Source organism: Xiphophorus maculatus, chromosome 15, assembly GCF_002775205.1.
Source record: "Xiphophorus maculatus strain JP 163 A chromosome 15, X_maculatus-5.0-male, whole genome shotgun sequence".
NCBI classification, from domain to species: Eukaryota; Metazoa; Chordata; class Actinopteri; order Cyprinodontiformes; family Poeciliidae; genus Xiphophorus; species Xiphophorus maculatus.
In genome coordinates, this window is record NC_036457.1 from 5,353,957 (window position 1) to 5,379,147 (window position 25,191).

The following is a 25,191-nucleotide window of genomic DNA, read 5'->3' on the forward strand; positions in this document are numbered from 1 at the left end:
TCTATTTTCTGACTTTAACTGGAATATGTTTGCTTTCAAATGTTCTGCCAGAAAATCAGTCGGCCCACTCAGGTTTAGTCATGGCAGCTCGATGGGACTCATCGTATTCTACTGGCAGACAGAACCAGCCCAGTATCACCTTCTCACCTCCAGACCCATCCAATCGAATCTCCAAGGGTTTTCTGTTCCTGAACCAAAATGCCTGCAGTCACGACAAAGTGATGTTTCGGGTCCAAAACACTGAAAGCAAAGATGCGTTCTGCCCAGACTCTGAATGTCTCATTATCAGAATCTGTTAATTCAACGATTCAGAGACTCCAGATAATCCAGCGGTCTGCTGGGTTCTGCTACTGGCCGGTAGCTGGGGGGTTCTGTGGAGTACGGTTCAGCTTTTCAGTCGTCTGTGTTTTACCTGCACTATTTATATTATAGCTCCCATTAAAGGGAAGATCAGCGAAGAACCTTTACTGCAGAAACCAACAAAACCATCGACAATCCTGGAGCTTCATTTGCCAGATGAAGCTTCTGGATCTGGATCTGGTTCACAAACCGTCCTGACTGAAGCTGCAACAGATTTACAACATCTAAAATCAGACATATTACAGGATCAATCATCCAATCATCAGCTGCCTCTGCTCTCCACCCTGCGTCCTGATAGGCTGAGCCACAAGCTGCCACAGCCAGTCCCGTCGCATCGACAGGTTCTCCGAAACTGGTCCAGTTTCACTTCCTGGTTTTTGTCTTTTTATGATGTAAAGAACTTTGAGCCGTCTTGTTGCTGAAATGTTCAATACTAATAAACGCTGCCTGGCTCAGGAGAACATCTGGAGAACCGAACGCCTGGAGAACCAAACATGAGCAAAATCAATCCGTCCGTCCGTCCGTCCGTCCAGTCTTCTCTTCCTCTCAGGTTAGATAATAATTTATAAATTTTACAGTTTGTGCTTTTTAATCTGCTGGATGAAATAACATCATTTAATCTAAAATCTTATTTTGGATTCTTTGGGAACTTGGACTTTGTCCTTAATTTCTCTAAGTCTGGATCTCTGCTGCAGCTCTGGACATTTGCTCCATCAGATTTGGATCCTTTTTCACTTTCTGATGTTTTTCTGCCTTCAAAGTTTCTTTTGAGGCTCATCAGACGCAGCCTGACATTTAGCGCCACGGTTTGTTGGCAGCAGAGAAACGGATGATTTGATCAGAAAACTGACATTTTCCAGCATTTAAAAAACATTTTTTTTCTCCACAAGTTTTAAACGTTGAGTCTGAATGTCAGGAGGAGAAACAGGAAGTCCAGGCTCACCAGGATCAGGATCTGGATCAGGATCAGAATCTGGATCTGGATTAGGATCAGGATCTGGATCAGGATCAGAATCTGGATTAGGATCAGGATCTGGATCAGGATTGTGATCGGGATCAGGATCTGGATCAGAATCTGGATTGGGGTCAGGATCAGAATCTGAATCAGAATCTGGATCAGAATCTGCATTGGGGTCAGGATCAGAATCTGGATCAGGATCAGAATCTGGATTGGGATCAGGATCTGGATTGCGATCTGGATCAGAATCTGGATTGGGATCATAATCGGGATCTGAATTTGGATCATGGGACAGCATGAGGAACCAAGAGGAGCCTGCCACATGAACCCTCTTTATTCGACTAGATCTGGTTCTGAGTGAGCCGGGCCGGTACCGACAGTTCCTCTGATTGAGTCAGAAAAATTAAACACAAATGGACGCTCAGTCCGAGAGCCCGCTTTGAGTCAGAGGGCCCAGTCCGAGTTCAGGGGCCCAGTCCGGGGTGCCCTCCAAGTCATTCTGGTTCCTTCTGCTGCAGCATCAGGACGGATGGGTCCCAGCCCGCCCCACGTTGTTCAGAACAATCTGAGCCTGAAGGGAAACCAGTGAAACCAGTGTGCGGGATTCAGGTCCCGGCCAACCATGTGGGCCCCATATGGGATCGGTTTGGGCCTGGACGGTTTTGAATGTGCCTGGCCTAAACATGGGACCCACTGAAGCTGCTTTATCAGAACTCAGTTCAATAACATGAAGGTCATTGTTGCCTCTTGTTAAACTCATTATGGAGCCTTTAACCTTTAACCTTTAACCCCTGCACAGGACAAACCCAGGGCATGGGGTCCAGCTATGGCAACCTTCTGAACTGAACTGTGGGACCCGAGTGGGTCCAATCGTTGGCACCATGTTGGTTGGACCCGATCTCCATCTGAAGCAAACATGAAGATTATCGTGAACTCTAAATTGTTTTTGCTGAATTTGAACGTCAACAAACGGACAAAGCGATTCTCGCTTCAGTTCAGTTCAAATTTAGAAACAGAAACAAATTCAAAACCTTTTGATTGATTAAACTTCTGCTTTAGATCTGATGGCCTCCAGCTCATTTCCTCCTGCTTGGGCCCACAGATCTCTGCAGGCTGACATGCGTCGTTCTGCATGTCGTCCTCCACAACATGCAGCAACGTGTTGGGCAACTTGAAGATGGGGCCCAGAGGGGTCCAGTGTGTACTTGCTGGTAGGAACCACTCAGTCTGTTTGATTATGAAGCCTTGGAGACTTCCATAACTCTTAGCTTGCAGGTAATCCTAGTTTTGGACGATGGGTCCCACCTGTGAATGTCAGATGGGTTCCAGCAGCACCGATCGCTGAAGACTGAAAATCCTCATGCTTGTCCTGCAGCCCTCCAGCCTGTGACCTGTGGCCCCCATGGGACCCAGACATGGGACCCAGATGGGACTGGCTGGGCCCCCTTTCCCACCATGGACGGTTACATACCCTGCAGACAATCCCAGTATGGGTCCCACATGTGGGCTGATTTTGGGCTCCATTTGGAGGAAGCGGTCCTCACGCCCTGCAGCACCTGAAACGCAGCATGAGTTTGTGGAAGGCCTGCTGGAAATCCTCGTTGGACATGGTGTAGATGATGGGGTTGATGAGGGAGTTGAGGTACCCGAGCCAGGTGAAGATGTCGAACAGCCCTGGGTGGAAGCAGGACTGGCAGAGAGGCACTAGGAGGGTGTAGATGAAGAAGGGCAGCCAGCAGACGATGTAGGCTCCCAGGATGATGCCCAGGGTCTTGGTGGCCTTCCGCTCCCTGGCCGCAGAGATGCGCTTCTTCTCCAGCAGCGCATCCGACACGGTGACTTTGACTTGGCTCACACTGGGGGAGGACGAGGTAGTGTCGCAGCAGGAGGAGGCGTCGTTCGTCCCGTAGTTCAGGGAGGTGGTGGACGCCACGGAGCCGGGGGAGCTGCTGATCAGGTGCGCAGAGGTCAGCCTCTTCCCCTGCTTGTACTGCGCCTGCTTCAGGATGCGCTTCCGCGCCTCCACGTAGATCCGGCCATACAGGCATAGGAGCAGCAGCGTGGGGATGTAGAAGGCGCCGAAGGTGGAGTAGATGGTGTAGAAGATGTGGTCCGTGTTCACGTTGCAGCTCGTCACCTCCTCCGCCTTCACCTGGCGCCAGAAGAATGGCGGTAGGGAGATGGAGATGGCGATGACCCAGGCGGTGGCGATCATGCCGGCGGCGCGTCCCGCCGTGCGCTTCTTGGAGTACTCCACCGCGTCCGTGATGGCCCAGTACCGGTCCAGCGCAATGACGCACAGGTGGAGGATGGAGGCGGTGCAGCAGGTGATGTCCGAGGACAGCCAGATGTCGCACATCACCTGGCCCAGCGGCCAGGTCTGCAGCACCGTGTACAGCGCGCTGATGGGCATCACCAGGACGGACACCAGCAGGTCCGTGAGCGCCAGGGACGCGATGAGGAAGTTGGCCGGGGTGTGCAGCTTCCGGGACTGGTAGATGGTGGCGATGACGAAGGCGTTGGAGAGCGTGGTGGCGCAGGTGATGAGCCCCAGAGTCACGGCCAGAGCCGCCTGGGGGCCCACACTGGAGGAGCCGCTGGTGTCGGAGTCATTGGTGGAGAAGTTCAGCAGACCTCCGTAGCTGGCGGGCGGCTCCATCCCTCCACCTTCTTCCTCCGTCACCTGCCCCGCTCATCGAGCTCCGACTGGCCGCTTGGGAAGCTCTCAAACCCGCATCCAGAGGAGAAGACGCCGCATGTCCCGCAGCCTCAGTCAGACCCGCTCCTGCCTCCTCCTCCTCATCCTCACCCGCGGCGGCGCCTGGTCGCCGGAAGCATCTCGACAGCTGCAGAGAAGCGCGGCATCCGGCGTCCCGCAGCCTGAAACTCGGAACCCGGCCTGGAGACCCAGAGAAGCTCCGCGGCGCTCCGAGCGCCTCCTGCGAACTCCGGAGCCGCGCGGAGACTCCGGCTTTTATAGCGCAGCTTCCTCTCTCTCCTCTTCCTCAGCAGCGACTGACAGGACGCGCCGCTCAGCGCTCAGCCTCCAATTCACTTCATTTCGCTCCTTCAGCTGGAAGAAAAGGAGCTGGAGACAAGTTAGCTCTGAAAGATTATTATTATTATTATTATTATTATTATTATTATTATTATTATTATTATTATTATTATTATTATTATTATTATTAATGTGTTGGTCAGAAGATAGAACGGGGGCATATTTATGCAAAAAGAAAATAACTCATGGTTCTCAACAAAAATCTGAAAAGTGTGGAGTGCATGTCTCAGTCAGGTTGATGGAGACCATCTGAGAATTTCAGGTTTTGACCAGTTGAATTCAGGTCTGGACTTTGACTAGGCCATTTTAAGCCACGAACTCGCTCTGATCTAAAACATCCCATAATGTCCCTGGTGGTCGTCCTGCTGGAAGCTGAACTTTGACCCCAGTCTCAGGTTAGCTGCAGGTTTGTCCTGATTTGGCTCCCTTCACCTTCCCACAGCATGATGCTGCCACCAACATGTTTCACCGCAGGATGATCTGCAGTTTTTCATCTTTTTGTAGAACGTGAGAAACATCTAGGGAGACCCACAGCAGAACCGGGTCAGGGTTCTACTTGACCTCCGGTTCCAACAAATCCCAGCAGCTGATCTGAGGACTCTCCTGGTCCGTTACGGGCCGGTTCTGGTCGACTCTAGGTCGGATTACAAGAAAGACGAGGCTGGAAAAGGAAAGCAGGCTGAGAGAGAGAAGGCGGAATAAAAATGTGAAGCGTTTCGCTGCAATAAATCAAAATGAAGCAGAACAAATGATGAAATACAAAGCAACCCAGCAGTTTGTCTTCATTCATGTTTGCAACTTCAGTGAAATATTGAAGCATGAAGAAAATGTGCAACAAGACAGCAAATAAATACGCAGCGTTGATGTGTGACAACAGCGTTTAAATCCACAACACCTGCGAGTCGTTTCCACACAGCTCTACGTCTGGGTCAATTAGCTGCCTGAGAAACAGCCGCAGCTCAGAGGAACCTCGTTAAGACGGAGGGTGGGGGGGCACTTCGTTAATCATCCCTCCATCCACTGAAGCTCCTCAGACTCTTCCAGTCTATTAGATAGCTCTGACTGACTGTCATTTTAAAGATTAGTCTGTATTTAGCTGCAGTTTTAGATAATTGCTGCACTTAGGAAACAAACAGATCTGCCACATTTGCATAGAAGCAGATCCTGAGAGTTTCTGCAGATAATGAGGCAGAGATTGTAATGATGGCAGAAACAGTCGGCCATGTTTCAACAGCTTCGCTCTCCAAACTGGAGGACACTTGAAAATGTCACTCAGCGAAGTTGGAAAAGGTTAAACCACGGCTGGTTGTAAACTCTGGTAATTTGCAGCAAATTAGAACATTAGCCCAGAAAAAGGATCTTAACCTCATTTTCGGTGTAGTCAGTTAACTTCAGGTTGAGTGTCTCGTCTGAAACTGGTTTCAGTTCAAACCCAGTGAGATCCAGGCTTTGTGCCACTTTAGCTTCTGCCAGATTAATAAATATAGAAAGATTCACATGTAAACTACATTTCAGCATCAAGCCAGTTCAAAGTTCTTTACACCATAAAAGCATCACCAGTTATGAAACGAGCATTTAACATTACGTTTTGTTGAGGGTCAACATCAAATTGATCAAGCAAATACACAGAAAAAATGTTGATCAATTTTCCACTTCCTGTTACGGCAACTTTAGCTGGCTGAATTTTTAGCCTTTTCTACACAGACCTGTGTAAAAACTGTTGCAGTAATCAACTAATCGATCAAGATCATGTTTTCATTTTTTTGATTTCTTTCACTCAAAATTCATATCTATTTTTTGTAAAAGAAAATTATATATATACTATATATATTATTGAAAATAGTAAATTTTATTTAATTAAACGAAATTTATTTGTTTAGATTTATTCATATTTAATTAGTGAGTTATTGTTTTTTCTAGAATATATTTTAGAAGCTGAACTGATGAAATGATTCCCCTGTTCAACAGAGCTGTTAACCTTTGACCCCTGAGTGAATGTCCTGGGGACAGATTTCAGCGGGACACCAGCTGGAGGCTGCGCTCTGTTAGCCTCTTTGTTCCGTTAAATCTTTCGATGGAGACCGAACCGAACCAGTTAAACGGTACTGATTGATGTTGGTGCTGATGAATGACGAGTTAAACAGATTTATTTGAATTTTTATTTGGCATTTAGCCTCATTTAGCTAACAGCGGGAGTTTCTTCTTCTACGTTAATTTAGCTAACAGCGGGAGTTTCTTCTTCTACGTTAATTTAGCTAACACCGGGAGTTTCTTCTTCTGTGCTTACTTAGCTAACAGCTATTATGTCAAGTTGCAACTTAGTTTCGCGTCTAAAACAAAACCGAGTTAAATCTGATTGTTTGCAGATAACCTAGAACACTGTGTGGCAACAAAGACCGTTTAGTTTCTCTGTTAGTCATTAAAAACAGCCGTTTAGTTTCTATTACCGAGTCATTTCTAGACGCCATGTTGGGAGTGTCACAGCTGTTTTTAACCCTTCATAGCCCGAAGGGATTATTTATCATCCGAGACGGTAATAAATTAGTGTTTCTGGAAGCTTCTGGGTCAGAGGATGATGAACCCCCGAGGTTCTGTTTCAGCTCCTTGTCCTGGTTCTGATCCTCAGGTCTTCATGGTTCTGGGAATCTTTTGTTGGGTTATTTTTGTTGGTTTTGGGTTCACCTGGTCTCTACGTCACTCATCACCTCCACAGGTTCCCTGCTTGCTTTGCTGCTGCTGGGTTTTGGTCTTTCTGGTTATCCAAGTTCCTTTTTTTCTTCATCATTAAATCTTCTCAGCCCTGATCTTCCACTTGTCAGCCTCTGGGTCAATTTCTGGCTTGGCTCATGGATTGATCATCCTGGTAGAGAGAGTTGTTTTTGTGTCTTTGTTAGCCTCCTGATTGAGGCCGACCAAGTGGGAATAAAACTGCATCCCTGTGACGAACTGCTGGGAGAAAAGAACTGATTTAAAGCTGGTTCTGGTCTGGTACGGTACCTACTCATCAGCTTTCTATGTCTGAGCCACTCTTACTTCGCAATGAAGTAACCCTTCCTCTGACCCTGGCGAGGATAATGGGCGGAGGTTGAGTAAAAGCAGCAGTCCAAAGAACCCCCTAAAGACGTTTAGATCGTCGGCTCCAAGCGACGCGTCAGAACCAGAATAATTGCTGCCGGCATCGATTAAACTGCTTGTTCCTTCTGCCGTAGGGTCCGGCCGAGTCCCGTGGCGGCTCATCAAGGCCCAGGTGGCCGTGGCGATGGCCGTCATCAGAAGCAGACCCCCCGGCGTGAGCGGTCGACAGCACGGTGAGGCTTTGGGCCACACACTGAGGCGGCAGGATGGCGCGTGGCGGGAGCGGGCCCAGGCGCTGCAGCAGGAGGTGCTGAGGCTGCGGCAGGAGCTGCTGGTCTCCAGGGCGACGGCCAACACAAACAGCAGCTGGGAGACGGCAGGTAGGTCTTTGTTCTGCACGGCGGGTGCACAGAATCAGCAGGAAGTGGGTCTAATGATCAGCAACGGGTTCTGCAACCGATCTGCTTCATTTGTCTAGTGACCAGCGGAGCTAGCAGGCTGATCAGCTTCAGCTGCTGGTCTGAAACGCCAAGGTCAGAGGTCAGTGAGGCTGCTGGTCTTGGTTTCAGTCAACAAAATGGCAGAGCTAACCCACCACAGAAAGTCAGGCGATGATTTCATCATTAACTGGAGCAAAGATTGAATCCTGAAGCTGATTAATCCGGACGCCATGTTGGACACAGACGCTTTTCTGTCCTCGTGTGTCGCTCCTGTCTCTGCTTCATGCAGACGAGTCTTTGTTTCAGACGAGTCTTTGTGTCAACGAAGCAGCAATGTGACTCAGGAACAGCTGGAGGAAACAGCTTTTCCTTGGAAAACCTCACATGATGGATCCATTGTGGATCCGCTGCACGTTTCTCCTCCTAACGGCTGCAGGGAGACATTTAGGGACTCTGGGCTGTAAGAGTAAAAAATACCGTTTCTTCTTCTTCTCTCAGAATAACAAGCAACAACTGTGCAGCTTTGATTTAAAGGCCACAGACGTGTTTTAGGGACTCTTTGGAGCAGAGCCTCCTGAAAATGAGAGGAATATTTCATGTCCTGTGTGGACGTGCCTGGGAGAAGCAATCTGAATTCAAATGTGTATTTGTATGAAAATGGCTGTGGCCACATTACTCTGTCTGCGGCTCCTGATCGAGCCTCTCCGGGCTCCTTTATATTCCCGATGCAGCGCCATAGCAACCAGCTTTTTCTTCCACAGAAAATCACAAAGAGGAAAATGTGAAAGTGTAATTTAGTCCAATTTTCCCCTCGGTGTGGGAAGTGTTTCTCAGGCGGGGTTTGATGTTTGTGATTTTGTAATTTCAATTTGTGAACGAAGCCGTAACGGAACAGAACCAGACGCTGTCAGAACCGTCCGAGGCGATTCGGAGCATCGGAGATCTGATCCCAGGAGATTATAGAAAATGATAAACTGTCTTTATGCATGTTATGGAATAATTACAGGATTATTGCACTGCTGGTGATCAGATGAACCTCCTGGTGGCTGAAGCTGCAGGTGGTTTGCAAACTCACCTGGAAAAACCTGGAAACACCTGGGAAGAAAAGAGGAGGCAGGAAATCCCCAAAACAACTGTCTGTGAACAAACGACCCTAAAGGAGAGGTCAAAGGTCAAAGAGCTGCGATTATTTCTCTTTGCTGAGGTCTTTGATGGTCTGATTGGTTCATTTCATGGATTATTTGTCCCTGATGGTCATGAAGACTGAAGGTGACGATGCAGCGACACCCTGAGGTCAAAGGGCAATCAGGTCCTTCAGTTGCTGAGATACTGATATTGGTTCCAGGATGCTGTTAATAAATCCTCCCATAATCAGGAACTGTAGCATCATGATGTTGGGTTATGGACAGAACTCTGCAGGTTCTGGTTCTGGTTCTGGTGGTTCCAGGAACTAATATCTGTTGATCCAGAAGTTTTCTTTCTGTTTCCATCTTTCAGATGAAGCCATCATGGAGGATCTGTCTCAGGATCTATTTGGTCCAGGAAGTCCAGCTTTCGGTGACGATCCTCCCCCAGACCGTGACTCAGAGACTCCTGACCTCCTGCTGCAGGACCCTCCTCTTCCTCCTCCGCTTCCTCCTCCTCTTCCTCCTCCCTCCAGACTCCAGAGCGATCCCTGGAGCGACGCGCTGCTTCCTCACATGCGGTTCCTGCAGTCTCTGTGTTCCCTGCAGCGCCTCGACGGCAGCAGCGCGGCTCTGGCCCCAGAGGGCCACGGCGGCTCAGCGGCATCAGAAACCATCCTCCTGCTCCTGGACAGCGTGGCGGCGGCCTGCGGGGCCCCCACGCCGCCGGGGCTCCCCGACTTGCTGCCCCAGGCCTGCCGGGCGGCGTCCCGGGCCTTGGACCTCCTGTGCTCCGGGCGGCCGTCCGCGGACCTGCGGAGACGCGTGGAGGAGGCGCTGAGGGAGCTGACCCGGACGCTGCTGCACAGCCGGCGACCCGGCAGGGTGAGTCCAGATGGTAATGTCTTGGTCAAAGGTCAGCACAAGCTGAAACTAGTCTGCAGCTTTGTCCAGCAGTGGGAATCTATTAGCGGCTCAGTACCGCCTGATTCTGGGATTCACCGAATCAGGACCTGCAGTCCTCCAGAACCTCGGACCGGTTAGCAGCAGGAGCAAATGTCTGACGGAAGGAACGGTTCCGGATCAGTGAACGGGATCGCACCGCCAATCTTTAGCTAGCAGACACAGGAACAGCAAACATGGTGGAATCACCTGCTGACGCAGGTCAGGGCTTGTAAAAATGTTTCATGATATTCAAATGAATCTCGATGCTTGGTCGTCGTTTTTTTCCTCAGAGTTGAACCCAGGACACAGATGGTTCCAGGATACAATCTCTAACCCTTCCTCCACTTTCATGGCCAGAGAGCAGAAAAGATGGCCGACAGGTTTCCTTCATCAGCAGCCGGCAGGGCCCCCAGCTTCAGCTCTCCACTCAGACTCTGCTTCCCTGCGACGCTGGAGATGAGGAGTGTCACCTGTGCCTCCTCTTTAATGCCGAATCGTCTTCTGTCTAGATTGAACTGGGACAGAATCAGTCCACCCAGTCCGGCGGTGGAGAAATGTCTTGGGAGATCCAGGGGGGGGGAGCTGGCGGTCTGTCACCTGACCCGGATCTTCCTGGTCCAGGCTGACTCACCACTCCTCCACCACCGTGCTTCACAGCTGCTCTGAGCTGTCTGTGCTGATCAGAGTCTGAGCCAGAGGGCATTTCTCTGACCTCTGACCTTGGGACGTCTGAGATATTTTCATCTGTGGAGATTGATGGGCTCCAGGTGGTTTGCAGATGAACTTTGACCCTCCCAGGTTGATGGGTCCATGCTGATGTCTTTCTGCTTTTCCTCGAATTTCCTGTGGAATTGCGGAGGAAGTTTTCCTCCCTGGTTCCATATTTCATGGTAGTTTTGGTAAATAATAGAGGCTGTTTTTTGTTGTTTGAAATCCTGAGTGAAGCCCTGATGAGCTCCGTCCGTGAAGCTGTTGTTTGCTTGCTTGCAGGCTGCAGAGAAGCTGACGGAGTCCCTGGTTGCTCTGGGGAGCAGCAGCATATCAAAGTCCTTCCTCGTGTGTCTCATCCTGTCGGAGATCGACTCTCTGGCGGAGCAGCTCTGGCAGACCTCCCAGGTAAACACGCTGCAGCTTTCTGCCTTTTGTCTCTCGTTTCCTTTGTGCTCGCCTGATAAGCTGTGGCTTTGTGTCCCTCTCTCCGTGGCATTCCACAAGCTCTCCTACACCACATAAAAGCAGCTTGTCTGTGTAAATTATTTGACTTTATTATTTTGACCTAAGCCTCCACATTTGTTTCAGCGTTTCCTCCCCGCAGACTGTTTCTCTCTACAACCTGTTGGCTCTCAGGCACTTCCTTTGTTCTGGGCTTTCAGGCAGAAACGTTTCACCCTTTACACTCGTTGCCTCGGCCTCTCTTGATCAATACAGCTTCCCACCACTTCCCTTCCTCTGTGTATTCAAGCGTCCGTCCTCGAGTCACAGGCCAGGCGGCCGCGGCGCTGTTCCGGCCGGCTTTTAGTAAGCGATGGAGCCAAGTGTCACGCCAGCAGGGGTCCTTTGAAATGAACACATGTAGAACTCTAAAGGGGTCCAGATGATATTTACCTGCCTCTGTGTTCACCCTCTGCCCTAACGGAGCCACAGGTTGGGTTTTAGCCTCTACAACCGGTTGATTTTTTAGGCTTTTATTCTCTACAGACCAGCAGAAATCAGTGTTTAGGAGAAATGGGAAGAGCTGGGCAGCTCTGTTTATAAACTTGGCCTCCAGACACCAAGAAAAGGTTTATCCTATTCATTGCCGTTGATTGTAGTTATCAGTCAATGCACCAGTTTCAGTTTATTATTAGTTATGAAAAGGTTTTCTGTCTCAGGGCCCCAGCAGATTGCATTGAGTCGTTGATGAGACCCTCTTCTTCCTCTCCTCTTCTGCTGAGCGATTTCTCTGTAACGAGTTCCTCCCTTGTCAGGATGTTTGGCAGGCATCACAAAATAAAAGCATACTTACAAAGCAGAGTAAGCCTCAATAAAGTTAAAAATAATCCATTTTGAATTTCAGTTCTTCCATAGGGGACGGTTTTCTAAAGATCCAGCTCCCTGTGTTGTTCTGTGCTGCATCGGAGTAACGTCCCTTAGCGAGGGACGTTACTCCGATGCAGCTGGACGGACTGGGATCCCCCAGCAGGTTCCCCCCAATGTATTATAAGCCTGGCGGGCCGCCAGACTTTACGCACCAGGCTAAGCATTGTGTGTTTTTGTTTTTATCAAAAAAAATTTAATAAAAGAAAAACAATTTTTTAAATTAGCCGAACTGCAAGCTTCTCTTCTGTGGTGAACATTTCACTGACGGGGCAAAATTATTCCTGAAAGACAAAACGGGTTTATAATTTTATAGTTGATGCATTGAACAGGGAGCGCCCACCAATCAGACCGCTGGCGCCTCTTTTGCCGCTCCGCGCTGTGGTGTCTTGATCTCTGTAGCTCACCTCGGTGCGGATCGCTCATAAAAGCTCACCTATTTGGACATTTATATCAACCCCCTGTGAGGATCCATGTTTCTCTATAGAATTTATCAATGAAAGAGTAAAGTTTAACTCAGTGCGTTTGCTTCGTTGGCGCAGCTCAATGTCAACCACAAATGTTCACATTGAGCTGCAATCGGTGTTCACAGGAACACATTTCGAGCTGCGCGTTGGGCGTGCAGTGAGAATATTTCTTTGTGAACAAAGCATTATGTGCATTGACGTCTCAAAATGCTGACTCTGTCTGTATTGATAAAGTTTGAGTTACTGGTTAGCCGGTGCCTTACGGACCGGGGGTTCAGCCCGTGGAGGACCTTTCGCGTTTGCCTTGTGACTAGCACAGCACGTTGGTTTATTTTTCTTATATTTTTGGTGGCGACAGAATGCATGTCAAATGCTTTGTCTACTTAAAGTCAGAGTTGCTGCGCGGCCGCGTGGAGATCAGAGAAACCGGTCCCATGAAGCCCTGGCAACCATTCTGTGACGCTTATCAAAATCTCAACACACATGAAATGAAGGAGCTACTAAAGCTGCATAAATTAAATCCCCTGTTTGTCCCTCAGCATCCAGCAGCAGAGATGCTCTGTGCAGCAGGTCTAGCTTTATACAGGGCCGGTCCAAGGTTGAATGAGGCCTTGAGCAGAATTTGACTTAGGGGCCCCTCTTGCTGCTAGGGACATCCGCACCTCTAACAGCATTTCAGAATGGATTTAGTGAAATCTGGGAGAGGTGGCCTAGTTTAATTGGCCGAGCAGTCAAATGTATTTGTAGTTTACTAAGATACATTATGTGAGGACTGAAATTTTGTTTTTCTTGTCAGTTTAGTTCCTGTATCATCTTGTCTACCCCTTGATTGATTCCAGCTGTGTCCTGTTTCCCTGATTACTCCCTTGTTCATTTAATCCCATCTGTGTCTGTGTGTGTTTGTCAGGTCCTTGTCTTAGTCTTGTCAATGTCGTGTCTACGTTCTGTTGTGAGTATTCCCAGTTGCTACCAGTGTCTGCGTTTCCTTGTCTCATCGCTCACCTGTGCTGCCTGGATTTCTGTACTCACCTATAAATGTCATTAAAACTACCATTTTCACGCCACAAAGTGGGTCCTCCGCATCCATCCTCACCACCAACTACCACATATTGTGACAGAATGACCCGACCAAGAAAAGTAATGGTGAGGCTTTGCGGTAAGAGATTCAGTCAACAAAATGGATCCAGGAGATGTACTTTTTGAGAGGGACTTTGAAGAATTACGATCCACAGACAAGGAATACATAGATGTTACTGCCAAACCCTGCTCCGCCTGTAGACGTCTCGGCATAGCGACCGGATGTGTCCTCGTTCTAGATGCCTGGCTCCTCCAGCTCCCTTCCCTAGGCTTGGTGGAGCTGTTTGAGGAGGCGGAGTGGGAACGTCAGGCCGCCCTGGCAATCATGGATGGAAAACCACTACCACCTCGACCAGGTATCACAACTCCAGTCCCATCTACGACTCCTGCCTCTACCGCAGCTCCTGCCCCAGGAAGTGGGCCAAGTGACTTTCATGCATCAGTGACTAATTACCCGACGCCCCCCAGTGAGTCTCAGCGCCCCCGTCCCCACAGTGAGTCTCCTGAGCCTAGGCTGCCTGAGCTGCCAGAACCAAGTGCTAGCCTGTTCCATCGCCTCTTCGTGGGTCCAGTCGGCTTCCGGGACGTCCGCCAGACCTTCCCTGAAAGGTCCGCCTCCTGTGCCGCTGCCGCCTGCCGATCCAGCCACGATGGGTCCGTCTCCTTCGTCACCACCCACTGGACTGTTCACGGCAAGCCCCACCTTGACTGTTCTGCTTTGTTTGGACTGTTGTGTTATTTTCTTTTTGGGTTTTCCCTGTTCGGTACGACGCTAGGTATTTGGTACGATGCTCAGAATGACGTTGGGTGCAAAGCTTGGTAGGAGTCTTGGTGAGAAGCTTGGCAGGGTGCTCTGGGAAGAAAAGAAAAAAAAGCCACCAGGCACTGGAACAGCTTCTTTCCCACAGCTGTCACGCTTTTGAACGCCTCCTGACATAAAACATAAACTATAAGGACTGTACTCCCCTATCCTCTCATACAACAATAACACATGGACTATCCTCACACATACACACACACACACACACATCACGGACTGTTTTCTTCACACACACATACAACCTGTAAATTTTATCTGCTATTATTTATCTATAATCCATTCACTAACATTCTTGTATATTCTGTATAATCTGTGCATATAGCTCCCATATTTATATTTATACACAATATCTATATCTCTTGCTATAACCCCTTATAGTCCATACATACATAGTCTTGTACATCTGTAAATAAATATTTATATCTCGTAGAGCACTTCTGGATAGATGCAAACTACATCTCGTTGCTTGTACTTGTGACAGTGCAATGACAATAAAGTTGAATTCTATTCTATTCTATTCTATTCTATTCTATTCTATTCTATTCTATTCTGTATGAAGGATTACAGTCAACACAATTCAGGCGGTTTTCCAGTGTTGCCCCCTGCTGGTCAGGAGTGAAAGCTGATGCTCTGCTGTGTTTCCTAAGATGGAAACCTTATGACCAGTAAAGTAATTATAAACTGAACTTGATGCACTGATGGATTGACTGGAATGAAGTGACTTCAATGCCTCAAGTTGACATGTTAATTGTTGCTTTATAAATAAACTGAAATGAGGATTGTGTTGTATTTGGAGTCTGAAGGACGTGACGCGTCTGTCTTGAGGTCATGGGCAGGTGGTCGAGGTCAATGTTCTCGTTCACAGCTTCAGAGGTGCTGCAGTCATCAGCGTCCTGATGAGCTGCACCATCTGCTGGAGTCTGACAAGGACCGGCCCCACCATGAAACACAGTGACCCAGACCCGCTGCTCTGGTTCTGCTGTGTCAGCGCCGGCCGGATCCAAGCTGGAGGAGCTCTCAGTCTCAGTTCAGGCTCTCCTGAAAACTGAAAAGTTTTATTAGAAGTAGCTTTCTGCTGAAATTAGCTTTCTCCTACTTTTTTGGAAAGTATTTAAAATACAGAGGTTTTTGTAAGAATGAAACAGTATCAGACAGGGGAAACAAGTTTTTATTGAAATTTAATGAAATGAAGACATCTACAAATACAGATCCCAGCAAAATCTTTTTTGCCCAATAATTCGTTGTATGACAGACTTTATCAAATGCAGCACAGCCACAATGTGTCACCGAACTGCGCAGGTCATTGTATTCCTGAAACGATAGGATATGATTAATATACACTAATATTACACAGCCATTACAGCTTAAATCCCACATATTGCTACCAACATGTATTTAGCAAGGTTTAATAAAAAGAGTGTTATTAAACAACATTAACGTATAGGGACAAAAGGTCCCACAAAGCAACACATTTTGTCCTGATTTAACCGCCAAACAATGACTTGTTTACAGTATTAATGACATTTCAATCTAAAGCCATTTATAAATATGTATAGAAGCTGCCTGTCATGTGAACGTAAAGCATGAAGTAATACAGCAGCTTAATGAAAGCCAGGTATAAAATAAATAAATTAAAGCTTACTGTAGTCTTCAAAATAAAACAGAGGAAACAAAACTTCCACTGGTAGGATAAGAAATCTGCTGAGTAAGCAGCATGTGACGCAGCATCGTGTTACCACAAGGTAGGACGGATTGATGAGAAGCACAGGTATCTGTTCTAACTACCTTTTAGATCAGATAGTTAGAACTATGATAGAGGAGATGTGGAGATGTGTCTGAATGTGGAGTCGGACCAGGAGTGGTGGGCTTGGGATGTGATGCGATCACTGACTCTTTCTTCACTTCATTATTGTCATTTTTTGTGCCGCGGCGAAGGGGTTAAAGCGCGGGATCAACGTACGGAGAAGGAGCTCCATCTCAGACTCTGCAGGCCTCAGTCAGCGGGTTAAAGGTCTTGACCCTGACCTAGTATGGCTGCTTGAAGAAGGAGAAAACAGTGAATGACAAAACCAAACAGAACCTTGCAGGCTCTGAGTCGACCGGGATGATCAGAGACCAAGAGTCCACCTGACCTCTGAGCACCAAAGGACCCAGAACCAAACAGGGTTCAGGGTGAAGAGAAGATGGTACCGAGGTTCTGGTGGGTGAATGTGGTTGAGCAGCGGTTTTACAGCAACATGCTGCTGTAAAACCTGGTCTGCGGATGTTCAGGCCCAGCAGACAGTTGAAGTGCAGTTTGACTGGAGCCGGTGTTGGACTCTCATTAGAGCGTCCTGATGGGTTTCATGGCCGGTCAGCGGCTGTGATGATTGGCCTTAATGATATTAAGTTTGCCTCGGGGATATTGAATTTTTCCAGACACGCATGGTTCAGAGTTGGCTGCAGAGCTGATGAAATGAGCGTCACATCTGCTGTCTCTAAAGGGCACTGCCAGTTCAATTTACACTGAGGCTGTGCAGCCAAGGCTCCTGCTCTCCTCCCTGCATTAAATATCAGGAGAGGACAGATTAAATTACCACAAAACTCCATCTGTTCTGGCTCAGATAAAATTAAATATTTCTTCAAATCAAGGACTTATTGGTGTGTTTGTGTCGATGAGTCAGACCTTCAGCTGATGCAGATTCATAGAAACTGGCTCCTTTATCTCTGAAAGCTCATTTGTTCCAGGTCGGACTCTTCCTGGTGAGCTGCTGTGATGTTTTAGTGTTGGCTGCATGTTGGCGTCTCAGATCATAACCTGCACTCATTAGAGCAGGTAGCGCTGCTTCAGTTTATGCAGCTCAGGTCAGAATCACATCTCAGGCTAATTGGCTTTTAGTGACACTGGAGAACCTGACATGAAATGAAACTTGTAACGTGTGCGCCTGCGACGGACGCCTGCCAGCAAAGGACAAGAATAGAATCGTCAGCAAAGGCAAAAAACGATAATCGGCACACAGCAATGGATGCTGGGAGATTTCTAGAAATGCAGACAAAACAAAAGGCCCAACAAATTGTGGGCAACCAAGATATTTATAAGAACTTATTCAGACGTTCAGTTGTTTTTAGCCACCATTCGATGCCAAAGGCTAATTTCCACATTTGTGGACAATAAAGATGATTATTATTGATTCTAAATTGACTTATTTCCACACATTCTAATTAAAACCAGACAATTAAAATTACAATAAAGTTTCAAATTTAAACATTTTCCTCTCACACATCCTGGTTAATGGTTTTTTTCAGAGGACAGGTTTCAAAACGCCGTGTCTTCATGTGATCCACGTGATCGTAGATCTGTGACCCACATCGGCTCTCTGCAAGGACAAACGTGAAGCCGTTCGCCATAACATCGCCGACTGAAAAAGCACCGAAAAGCCACGTTACAGCGCCACCTAGTGACCCAGCGGACTTGCTGCAGAGCCTTCTGTGGCGCTGCATCCTGACGCATATTTTCGTAATCCCTGAAAACTTATGTTTGTCTCTGGTAGAACCGAGTCCAGTCTGTAGAACCGGGTCCAGTCTGTAGAGCCACGACTTGACCATCGTCCAGTCTAATCTAGTAATGGAGTTGTCTGATCTGATGGAGTTTAGTCTCCTGGTTAAATAAAGAACCAGAACCAGAAGAAGAGCTCCAGGTCCTTCTGACTGAATCTGGACATTTCCTTTGTCCACTCCGTCCTTCCTTGGTCTGTTGCAGAGGTTCTGGACGGTCTCTTCCTTTTTTTCTCCCCAAGGTCTTTAGTCTTCCAGCTGTGTGGCATTTTCTGAAGTTATTGAAGATTTGTCTGTTTTTCTGTAGAATCTGTTCCTCCTTCTGCCACTTTGAGCTTCTGGACTCATTTCTTGGTGTCTTGTCGCTCTGCTGAGGGTGGATGAAACCTTCGGGTTTCCGGGATTTTAGGAGTTTGAAGCGGATCGTTGGGTTTGGGAGCAGCATCATTTTAACATAACGATAATCTTGTGATTATTTCTGGAACAATTTCACTAAGTTTCATTAAAATAAACTCCTCAAATAAACCAGAGATGTTTGTTCGGTCTACCTGGGAAACCCTTTAAAACACATGCTTCCATGGCAACACTAACAATAAATCTATATTAAATATTTATTAAACCTTCAGCCTAATCAGGTTTTCCAGGATGTTTTTGTCTCTGGAGGCTCTGCTGGCTCCTCCAGTCAGCTTCCTGTCCGTCCTCATGAGACCATTTAGCTGAAGCTAATGTCAGGAAGCGAGACGATGCGCTGCTTTCTCTGGGACTAAACTCAAGTCCAGATGTCAACATCTGCGTTCAGGAAGTGCAGCTGTGGACCGAACTGGCTTTGTGTCAGCGGATGAGCTGACGGAGTAGTTGTGTCCTCAGGACTGGTTGTTGCACCTGAGCAATTAGACGTCTCACAATAAAGAGAACTATTGGAGAAATGAGCATTTCCATCATTGCTTTGGCTCATTGATGGATCTCTCAGCTGTCTGATGGTCCAACAACCTTTGACCTTTGAGTTTTGGGTTTCTGGTCATTTCTCTGAGCTTTTTTATGTTCAGGGTCAGGCAGTTTGGAGGAGATAATTTTCATCGTTTCCTGCATGGAGCATTTCAGATTCCTCTGGTTGTCCGTCCCCCTTATGACATCATAACCTGATATTATGACATCATGACCCGCGGTTTGCTGTTTTTCCTGCGATGGCGCCGGCAGAAGGACTGCATCTCCTGGATTGTTTTTCATCTCTCTGAGGATGAAGAAGAGCAGCTGGAGGAACGATGAAGATCGGGTCAAAGCCCAGCAGATGGTGCTGGTACCCAGGTAACCTGGTACCCAGGTAACTTGGTTGCCAGGTAACCTGGTTGCCAGGTTGCCTGGCCTCTGTTAGCTGCAGCTACTAGTTCTGCAGCTAACAGAACTAGTTGCAGAACTAGTTGGGTGGATACAGAGCGGAGCTTTGGAGTCCTCTGGACTTGATAAGGTGCTGCAGAAGAACAGAACATTTATCATGCGCCACCAGAACCTGGCGCCCTGGTTCTGCACCGTCTCCTCTGACAGAACCAGCCCAGAGGTCTTCCTTCCAACTAACTTATTGTTGCTCTGTGTGGTTCTCATTGGTCTGAACCGAACCAGCAGGAAGTGACATCAGCAGCTTTCATCTCAGTTTGATGGTTTTAACTGCTAATTCTCTGATAAAGGGTCTGATTTCCATCTTTCTGCAGGTGCAGGAGAGCTCAGCGCTCCGGACCTTTCCCCTGGACCGGTACCAGAACTCCTGCCACTTGCTGTGGGTTCTGGAGAGGCTTCTGCCGGGTCTGGACTCGGCCCAGCGGAGGCCGGAGCTGGAGGTGGCGCAGACGGCCTTCCTGCATCGCTTGGAGCTCCGCGTCTTCTTGCTGTGGGACGAGTTTCCTCTGTTCTCCGTCTTGATGTGGCGCATCGGAAAGCTGCTGTTTTAGAAAACGGATTAAATTCACGAATCCGCTTCCAGTTTCAGTTCATCCTGTGATCAAAGGTCGAGATGGTTGGATAGAAATACGTAAAATCTAGACCTGCAGCAGGTGGTGAAGATGATGGTGTTCAGGGCGTCGGGTTTCCTTTGCAGCTCCAACAGCTTCTTGCTGACGTTGCTAAGCAACCGCTCATTGGCATTGTCTGTGCTGGGATGCAGGTGGTTGGCATGGCGACCACAAGAACAACAACCAGAGCCGAGGAAACAGAGATGAAGTTTCTCCTCATCCTTTCAGGTTCTGTGATCTCGAACATGAACCGTGGTTCTGGACTGATGTTGGGTCCCTGCAGAATGTTCTCTGTTCTAGCTTTTACCAGAACCAGAACTGCACTGGAATCAAACCCACAACCTTCTCCTGTTTAACCTCCTCTGCTGCTGCTGCTGCTCATCTGAGAGGATTAATAATCTGTGCTGATTCTTTTGTTTAGGTTTTATTGGCTCTAGTTTCTTTTATTTGATAGTGAAATAGGAAAGAGGATAATGAGAAGACAAGGGGCAAAGGTCACCAGACCGGGACTCCAACCTACAAAGGCCGCGTCGAGGACCAAGGCCTCCATGTGTGGGTTGTGGCTAACCGCTGCTGCACCACACCGCCCCATACTGGAGATTCCTGACTGCAGGAGAGATCCGGTCCGGTCCGATCCGATCTGATCTCGGAGCTGTTTTCTGCAGTTTCATCAGAGCTTCAGCTGCTCAACTGGAAACTGATGCTAACAGCTGCCGTCCTCAACCTGACTGGTCCCATCAGCACCAATTGGTTCCATCGGCCCAGGCTTGCTGGTTGTCATGGTCACAGAGCGATTAGCATCGCTGCGTTGCGGCTGCATCTCCTGATCTTTCATATCCTGTGGAACTGGGCCGGGCCGGGGAACAGAACCCGGCCCTCCTACGTGAGCTGCTCCCTGATGGGTCTCATCTGGACTGACTGCTGGTGTGGTCAAACCGTCAACTCTTTAATAAAAACCGTCCATGCTAAATATTAGCGGTTAGCATAGCTAGCAAAGCTTTTCGTCCCACCAGAAAGCGATTCCTGGTTTGTTTTGTTACAGTAAAAATCTGAAAAGTGTGGAATGCTTTTCTATTAAGCCCCTCTGGGTCAGAATGTGCAGAACCACAGTTTCTGTTTATGGGGCCTTTAGTGTCTGTTGATCTGTAAGGTAGCCGTCTGTTTAATTAGTTCACTTTACTGAACGATGTTACATTTTAACAAACACAGAGAAAACCTGAACAGTCAGATGGGATGGCAAAGTGTCACAGCAGAGAGGAAGAGGAAGAGAAGAGGAAGAGGAGCGGCTCGTATTGATTATGCAGGATAAACCCAGATATTTTTTCCTTTGTTTTCTTGGTTGAATGAAAAATAATTGGAATCTTAAATGTTTTGGGGTATGAATAATTCTGGGTTTGTAGATTTAATTCTTCATCAGTTCAGAGCAGATTTGATCTTCGAATGTTTCACTGTAGGACTGGAACTGGAATAAAAAACAATTTTAATGAAAAAGAAAAATGTAACTTTTACTAAAATACTCTGGGGAAAAATATGTTCAACAATAAAATACCCAATAATCTTTTTATAGAGGAGAAACTGAATCCAAACGACTGAAAGGAGGCTCAGTGAAAATGAAAGCGCTTTGTTTCCTAAGTGAATGATTTGCAGAGATGAAATGACCTTGTTCTGACCCTGACTGATGTGGGAACTAATCGCAGCGAGACTCTCGCTCTGCGGCTTCATGTGACGGATGATTCAACGGCAGCGAACAGTTTAATTACCGCACAGCAACTAGCAGAACAGATTTTATCCTCAGAGAAATCTTCATCAGGATTAGAGACGCGTTCACTGACGGTCGGCCATTAGAGACACTGACCGTAGAGAAGCACCCAGATCCTGCAGGATGGAGTTCTGCCTGGTTCTAGAGTGTCCAGCTGAAGGCCAAGATGCTAATGTCTCTGGAATGCTAGCATCTCTGGGATGTTAACGTTGGTGGGCTGCTAATGTTTCGGGGATGCTAACCTCTCCGGGATGCTAATGTCGGCATGCTTCTCTTAGCTTCCGGGTAAGGCTAGGTTTTCCATTCTGGAGCTTCATTGGGATCCAGTTGGGCTCAGTATCTGAAACTGGTTTATGGATTCTAAGCCCTGAAGTTAACCCATCAAACGAAAACATTTCTGTCTTCCTCATTCTGTGAGGATATAATAGAGTTTTTCTGGATTTCTAGGTGCAGTCTATAGATTTTCCAGTTATGACTTTTGGGTCATTTCAAAATGTGCCTTTTCCTTCATTCAGTACAGGCATTTACACTCCATACCAGTAGGTGGAGGTAATGCACTAATTTCGTCGTTTGCCAACCGCCAAAAGAACAAGAAGCAGCAGAGGAATGGAGGCGCTGCTATCCGGTCTGGTGGGATAATTTCCTCTTTTTTTAATGTAATTAATTAGATAAAACTGAAGAAAATGTGTTGTGGATGTTTCTATATTTGTGTGTTTGTGTCGCTTCGACCCGCCGAGTCGTGTGTGTGTTTGTTGCTTCATGAGCATTAAGCTAGCTGGTCGCTAGCTGCCGGAGACTACGTGGCTTTACGTCCTACGTCAGTACAAATATGTCTGCTGTGACTGTTTCATACTTTAAAGGTTAGGGGTGATTTTTGTTATAAATCATGAAATAATTAAAGAGTAGATTGCAAAAATGAATATATTTTTGGGGACAAAAAGGTCAAATTGAAGCAGATAAAAATAAAAGATTTTAAAATATTAAACCACAGGTGTCAAACTCCAGTCCTCCAATCACTGTCCTGCAGGTTTAAGATGAGCCACAGGTACAAAACTCTGGAATGAAACGGCTTCATGACCTCCTCCTTGTGTAGATTGGTTCTCCAGAACCTTAATGACCTCATTATTTTGTCCAGGTGCTGCAGCAGAGGCTCATCTAAAAGCTGCAGGGCCTCCAGGACTGGAGTTTGACCCCCTGTATTAATCTATACTCATGGATTGGTCTGAAGGTGCTGAACTGATGTGATGCAGTGAAACTGAAAAAGTTTAATGGATCTGAGCTGTGTCTGGGTTCAGGACGCTTTGCCCAACTGGGTCAGAACCGGGTTAGAACCACACTTGATCGCCTCATCAGTATGCTGGTCCTGACCTGGTTCTGGTTTCTGGCTTCTAGTAGTAAATTGTAGTAAAATTCTCCTTGTATCCAGCCCGGTTCTGGACAGCTGGCAGTCTTTTTGGGTCGAGGTTTCCCCATAAGCCCAGCTGAGAAACGAGTTCAGCTGGATCTCAGTGAGAGCTCTGACTGGTCCAAAGCGGTTCTGGGCGGTTCGACCCGCGCCATGCAGCCGGGCCTCCTGGTTCTCCTTTGTTTGATTTGCTGCTGCAGCTCTGAGTCGTTACATCAGAACAGCCCCAGAAACAGACGGGGGACAAAATGAATCTATGTAACATTAATAATATGACTCAAGTAAAAGAGAAAGGACAGTGCAGTAAAACTATTCTTATAAGTACCTTTCCAAAAAAGTCACTCAAGTGAATGTAACCAGTACTACCCACTTTTGAACATAAACAACAACAGTAGCCTAGAGGCTACAGGCTTAACAAGCTTAAGGTGCAGTGTTGGTGTTAGCTAACATTAGCTAGTCATCTGTTGGCTAACATTAGCTAGTCATCTGTTAGCTAACATTAGCTAGTCATCTGTTGGCTAACATTAACTAGTCATCTTTTAGCTAACATTAGCTAGTTATCTGTTAGCTAACATTAGCTAGTCATCCTTTAGCTAACATTAGCTAGTCATCTGTTGGCTAACATTAGCTAGTCATTTGTTGGCTAACATTAGCTAGTCATCTTTTAGCTAACATTAGCTAGTCATCTGTTAGCTAACATTAGCTAGTCATCTGTTGGCTAACATTAGCTAGTCATCTGTTGGCTAACATTAGCTAGTCATCTGTTAGCTAACATTAGCTAGTCATCTTTTAGCTAACATTAGCTAGTCATCTGTTAGCTAACATGAGCTAGTCATCCATTGGCTAACATTACCTGCATCCATCAGCTTTACTGAACTCTGTCGGTTAGTTTGGGGGAAAAACTGTCAAGTTCTTTGCGTTTCGCTGCCATGATTCTAACACACCTGAGCAGCTCTGCGCAGCAGCAGCAGGTCTCCTTCTGCCGCACAGGTATAAACGAAGCACAAGTGTCTTAGCACTCATGTTGCGTTTAAAGGCGGCTCGGAATAACAGGTTACAACAACCGATTAAACAGTTTTAACTGCTGAAAAAAGTTAGAGGGCACAGATATGCCGTGCAGAAGCCCCTACTGTAACAAACTGCTTCCAGTCCAGGGGGCACGGCGGCTAATGCCCTCCCATGCCGCCGGGCCTGCATTAGTGCGGGATTTTTTAGAAAGCCTACACTCTCATCTTTTCACAAAGTCTTAATTATTTTGTGACCTGCTATCAGCCAGTTTGCAACCTATAATATCAGCAATGAAAAACCATAAATTTACACATGATGTAGGAAACCTGTATTTGGTGACTGACTTATTTGTCAGGCTTACTTGACAAAAGTAGGAAAAAGACCGATTCTCTTGGCGATAAAAACACAACAACTGTGTAAGAAGACCTCATTTATTTTTGTACTATTTTCCTAGCTGCCTATTAAACTGAAAGTTACAACCTTGATATGATTATACGAGTTGCATCACTGAGAAATCAATCAGGTGCCGTGAAAATGGTCGGACCGTCTCTCTGGCTGCAGTGCACGCTCCCAACACAGGGGGGCAGAATTTTACACAAGACCGAGGCAGCACTGATTGCATCTTCTCTGCATCTTAACCTGCTGATTCCAATTTTGGTCAATATTTATTTTTGTCTGAATGTCGCTGAATACAAAAAGAGAAACAGTGGAGAGACCATCTTACTGCAGACATGGCGGTGGGCGGGGCCTGATCACTGGGCGGGGCCTGATCGGTGGTTGAGAAAAACAGTCAGACCTCTCACTGCTGGCTGATTTTTAGATCTTTGCTGATGAAGATAAACTGGGCTTCACATGTGAGTATCGGCCAATCAGCCAACATGAATGAAATCGTTGCAGCTCTAGTTTGGACCTGTGGTGCCGGGTCGACCCGCTGTAGGCATCTGTTAATGAGGGAGCGAAGTGGAGCCACCGCTCTTCCTCCTCTCTGCTTTTTAAGTATTCATCAGAACTTGAAGGTATGCTGAACGCTGAGATCTCATCAGCTCCTCTGAGCGTTCCAGCCGCTGTATATCACTTTTCCT

At 47.2% G+C, this 25,191-nt stretch overlaps 2 protein-coding genes across 2 annotated transcripts; one reads left to right on the top strand and one right to left on the bottom strand.

Annotated features, from left to right (window-relative positions):
- Window positions 1-1,363: 1,363 nt before the first annotated feature.
- Window positions 1,364-4,376, bottom strand: LOC102219752 (5-hydroxytryptamine receptor 1B-like). The gene has a single exon (XM_023347480.1). The coding sequence runs from the start codon at window positions 3,975-3,977 to the stop codon at window positions 2,859-2,861; it is 1,119 nt and encodes a 372-aa protein (XP_023203248.1). The 5' UTR covers window positions 3,978-4,376; the 3' UTR covers window positions 1,364-2,858.
- On the top strand, window positions 4,075-19,902 carry mei4 (meiotic double-stranded break formation protein 4). Its single transcript, XM_023348232.1, has 5 exons — window positions 4,075-4,288; window positions 7,586-7,831; window positions 9,389-9,900; window positions 10,951-11,076; window positions 19,641-19,902. Exons 1-5 carry the CDS (start codon window positions 4,075-4,077, stop codon window positions 19,875-19,877), a joined length of 1,335 nt encoding a protein of 444 aa, XP_023204000.1. The 3' UTR covers window positions 19,878-19,902.
- The last annotated feature ends 5,289 nt before the right edge of the window (window positions 19,903-25,191 follow it).

Bases quoted from the DNA above. Each gene is read 5' to 3' on its own strand.
- mei4 (XM_023348232.1), top strand. From the start codon at position 4,075: ATGTCCCGCAGCCTCAGTCAGACCCGCTCCTGCCTCCTCCTCCTCATC. The intron at 4,289-7,585 runs GCTTTTATAGCG...CTTCTGCCGTAG, and splicing joins GGAGCCGCGCGGAGACTCCG to GGTCCGGCCGAGTCCCGTGG. The intron at 9,901-10,950 runs GTGAGTCCAGAT...GCTTGCTTGCAG, and splicing joins ACAGCCGGCGACCCGGCAGG to GCTGCAGAGAAGCTGACGGA.
- LOC102219752 (XM_023347480.1), bottom strand. From the start codon at position 3,977: ATGGAGCCGCCCGCCAGCTACGGAGGTCTGCTGAACTTCTCCACCAAT.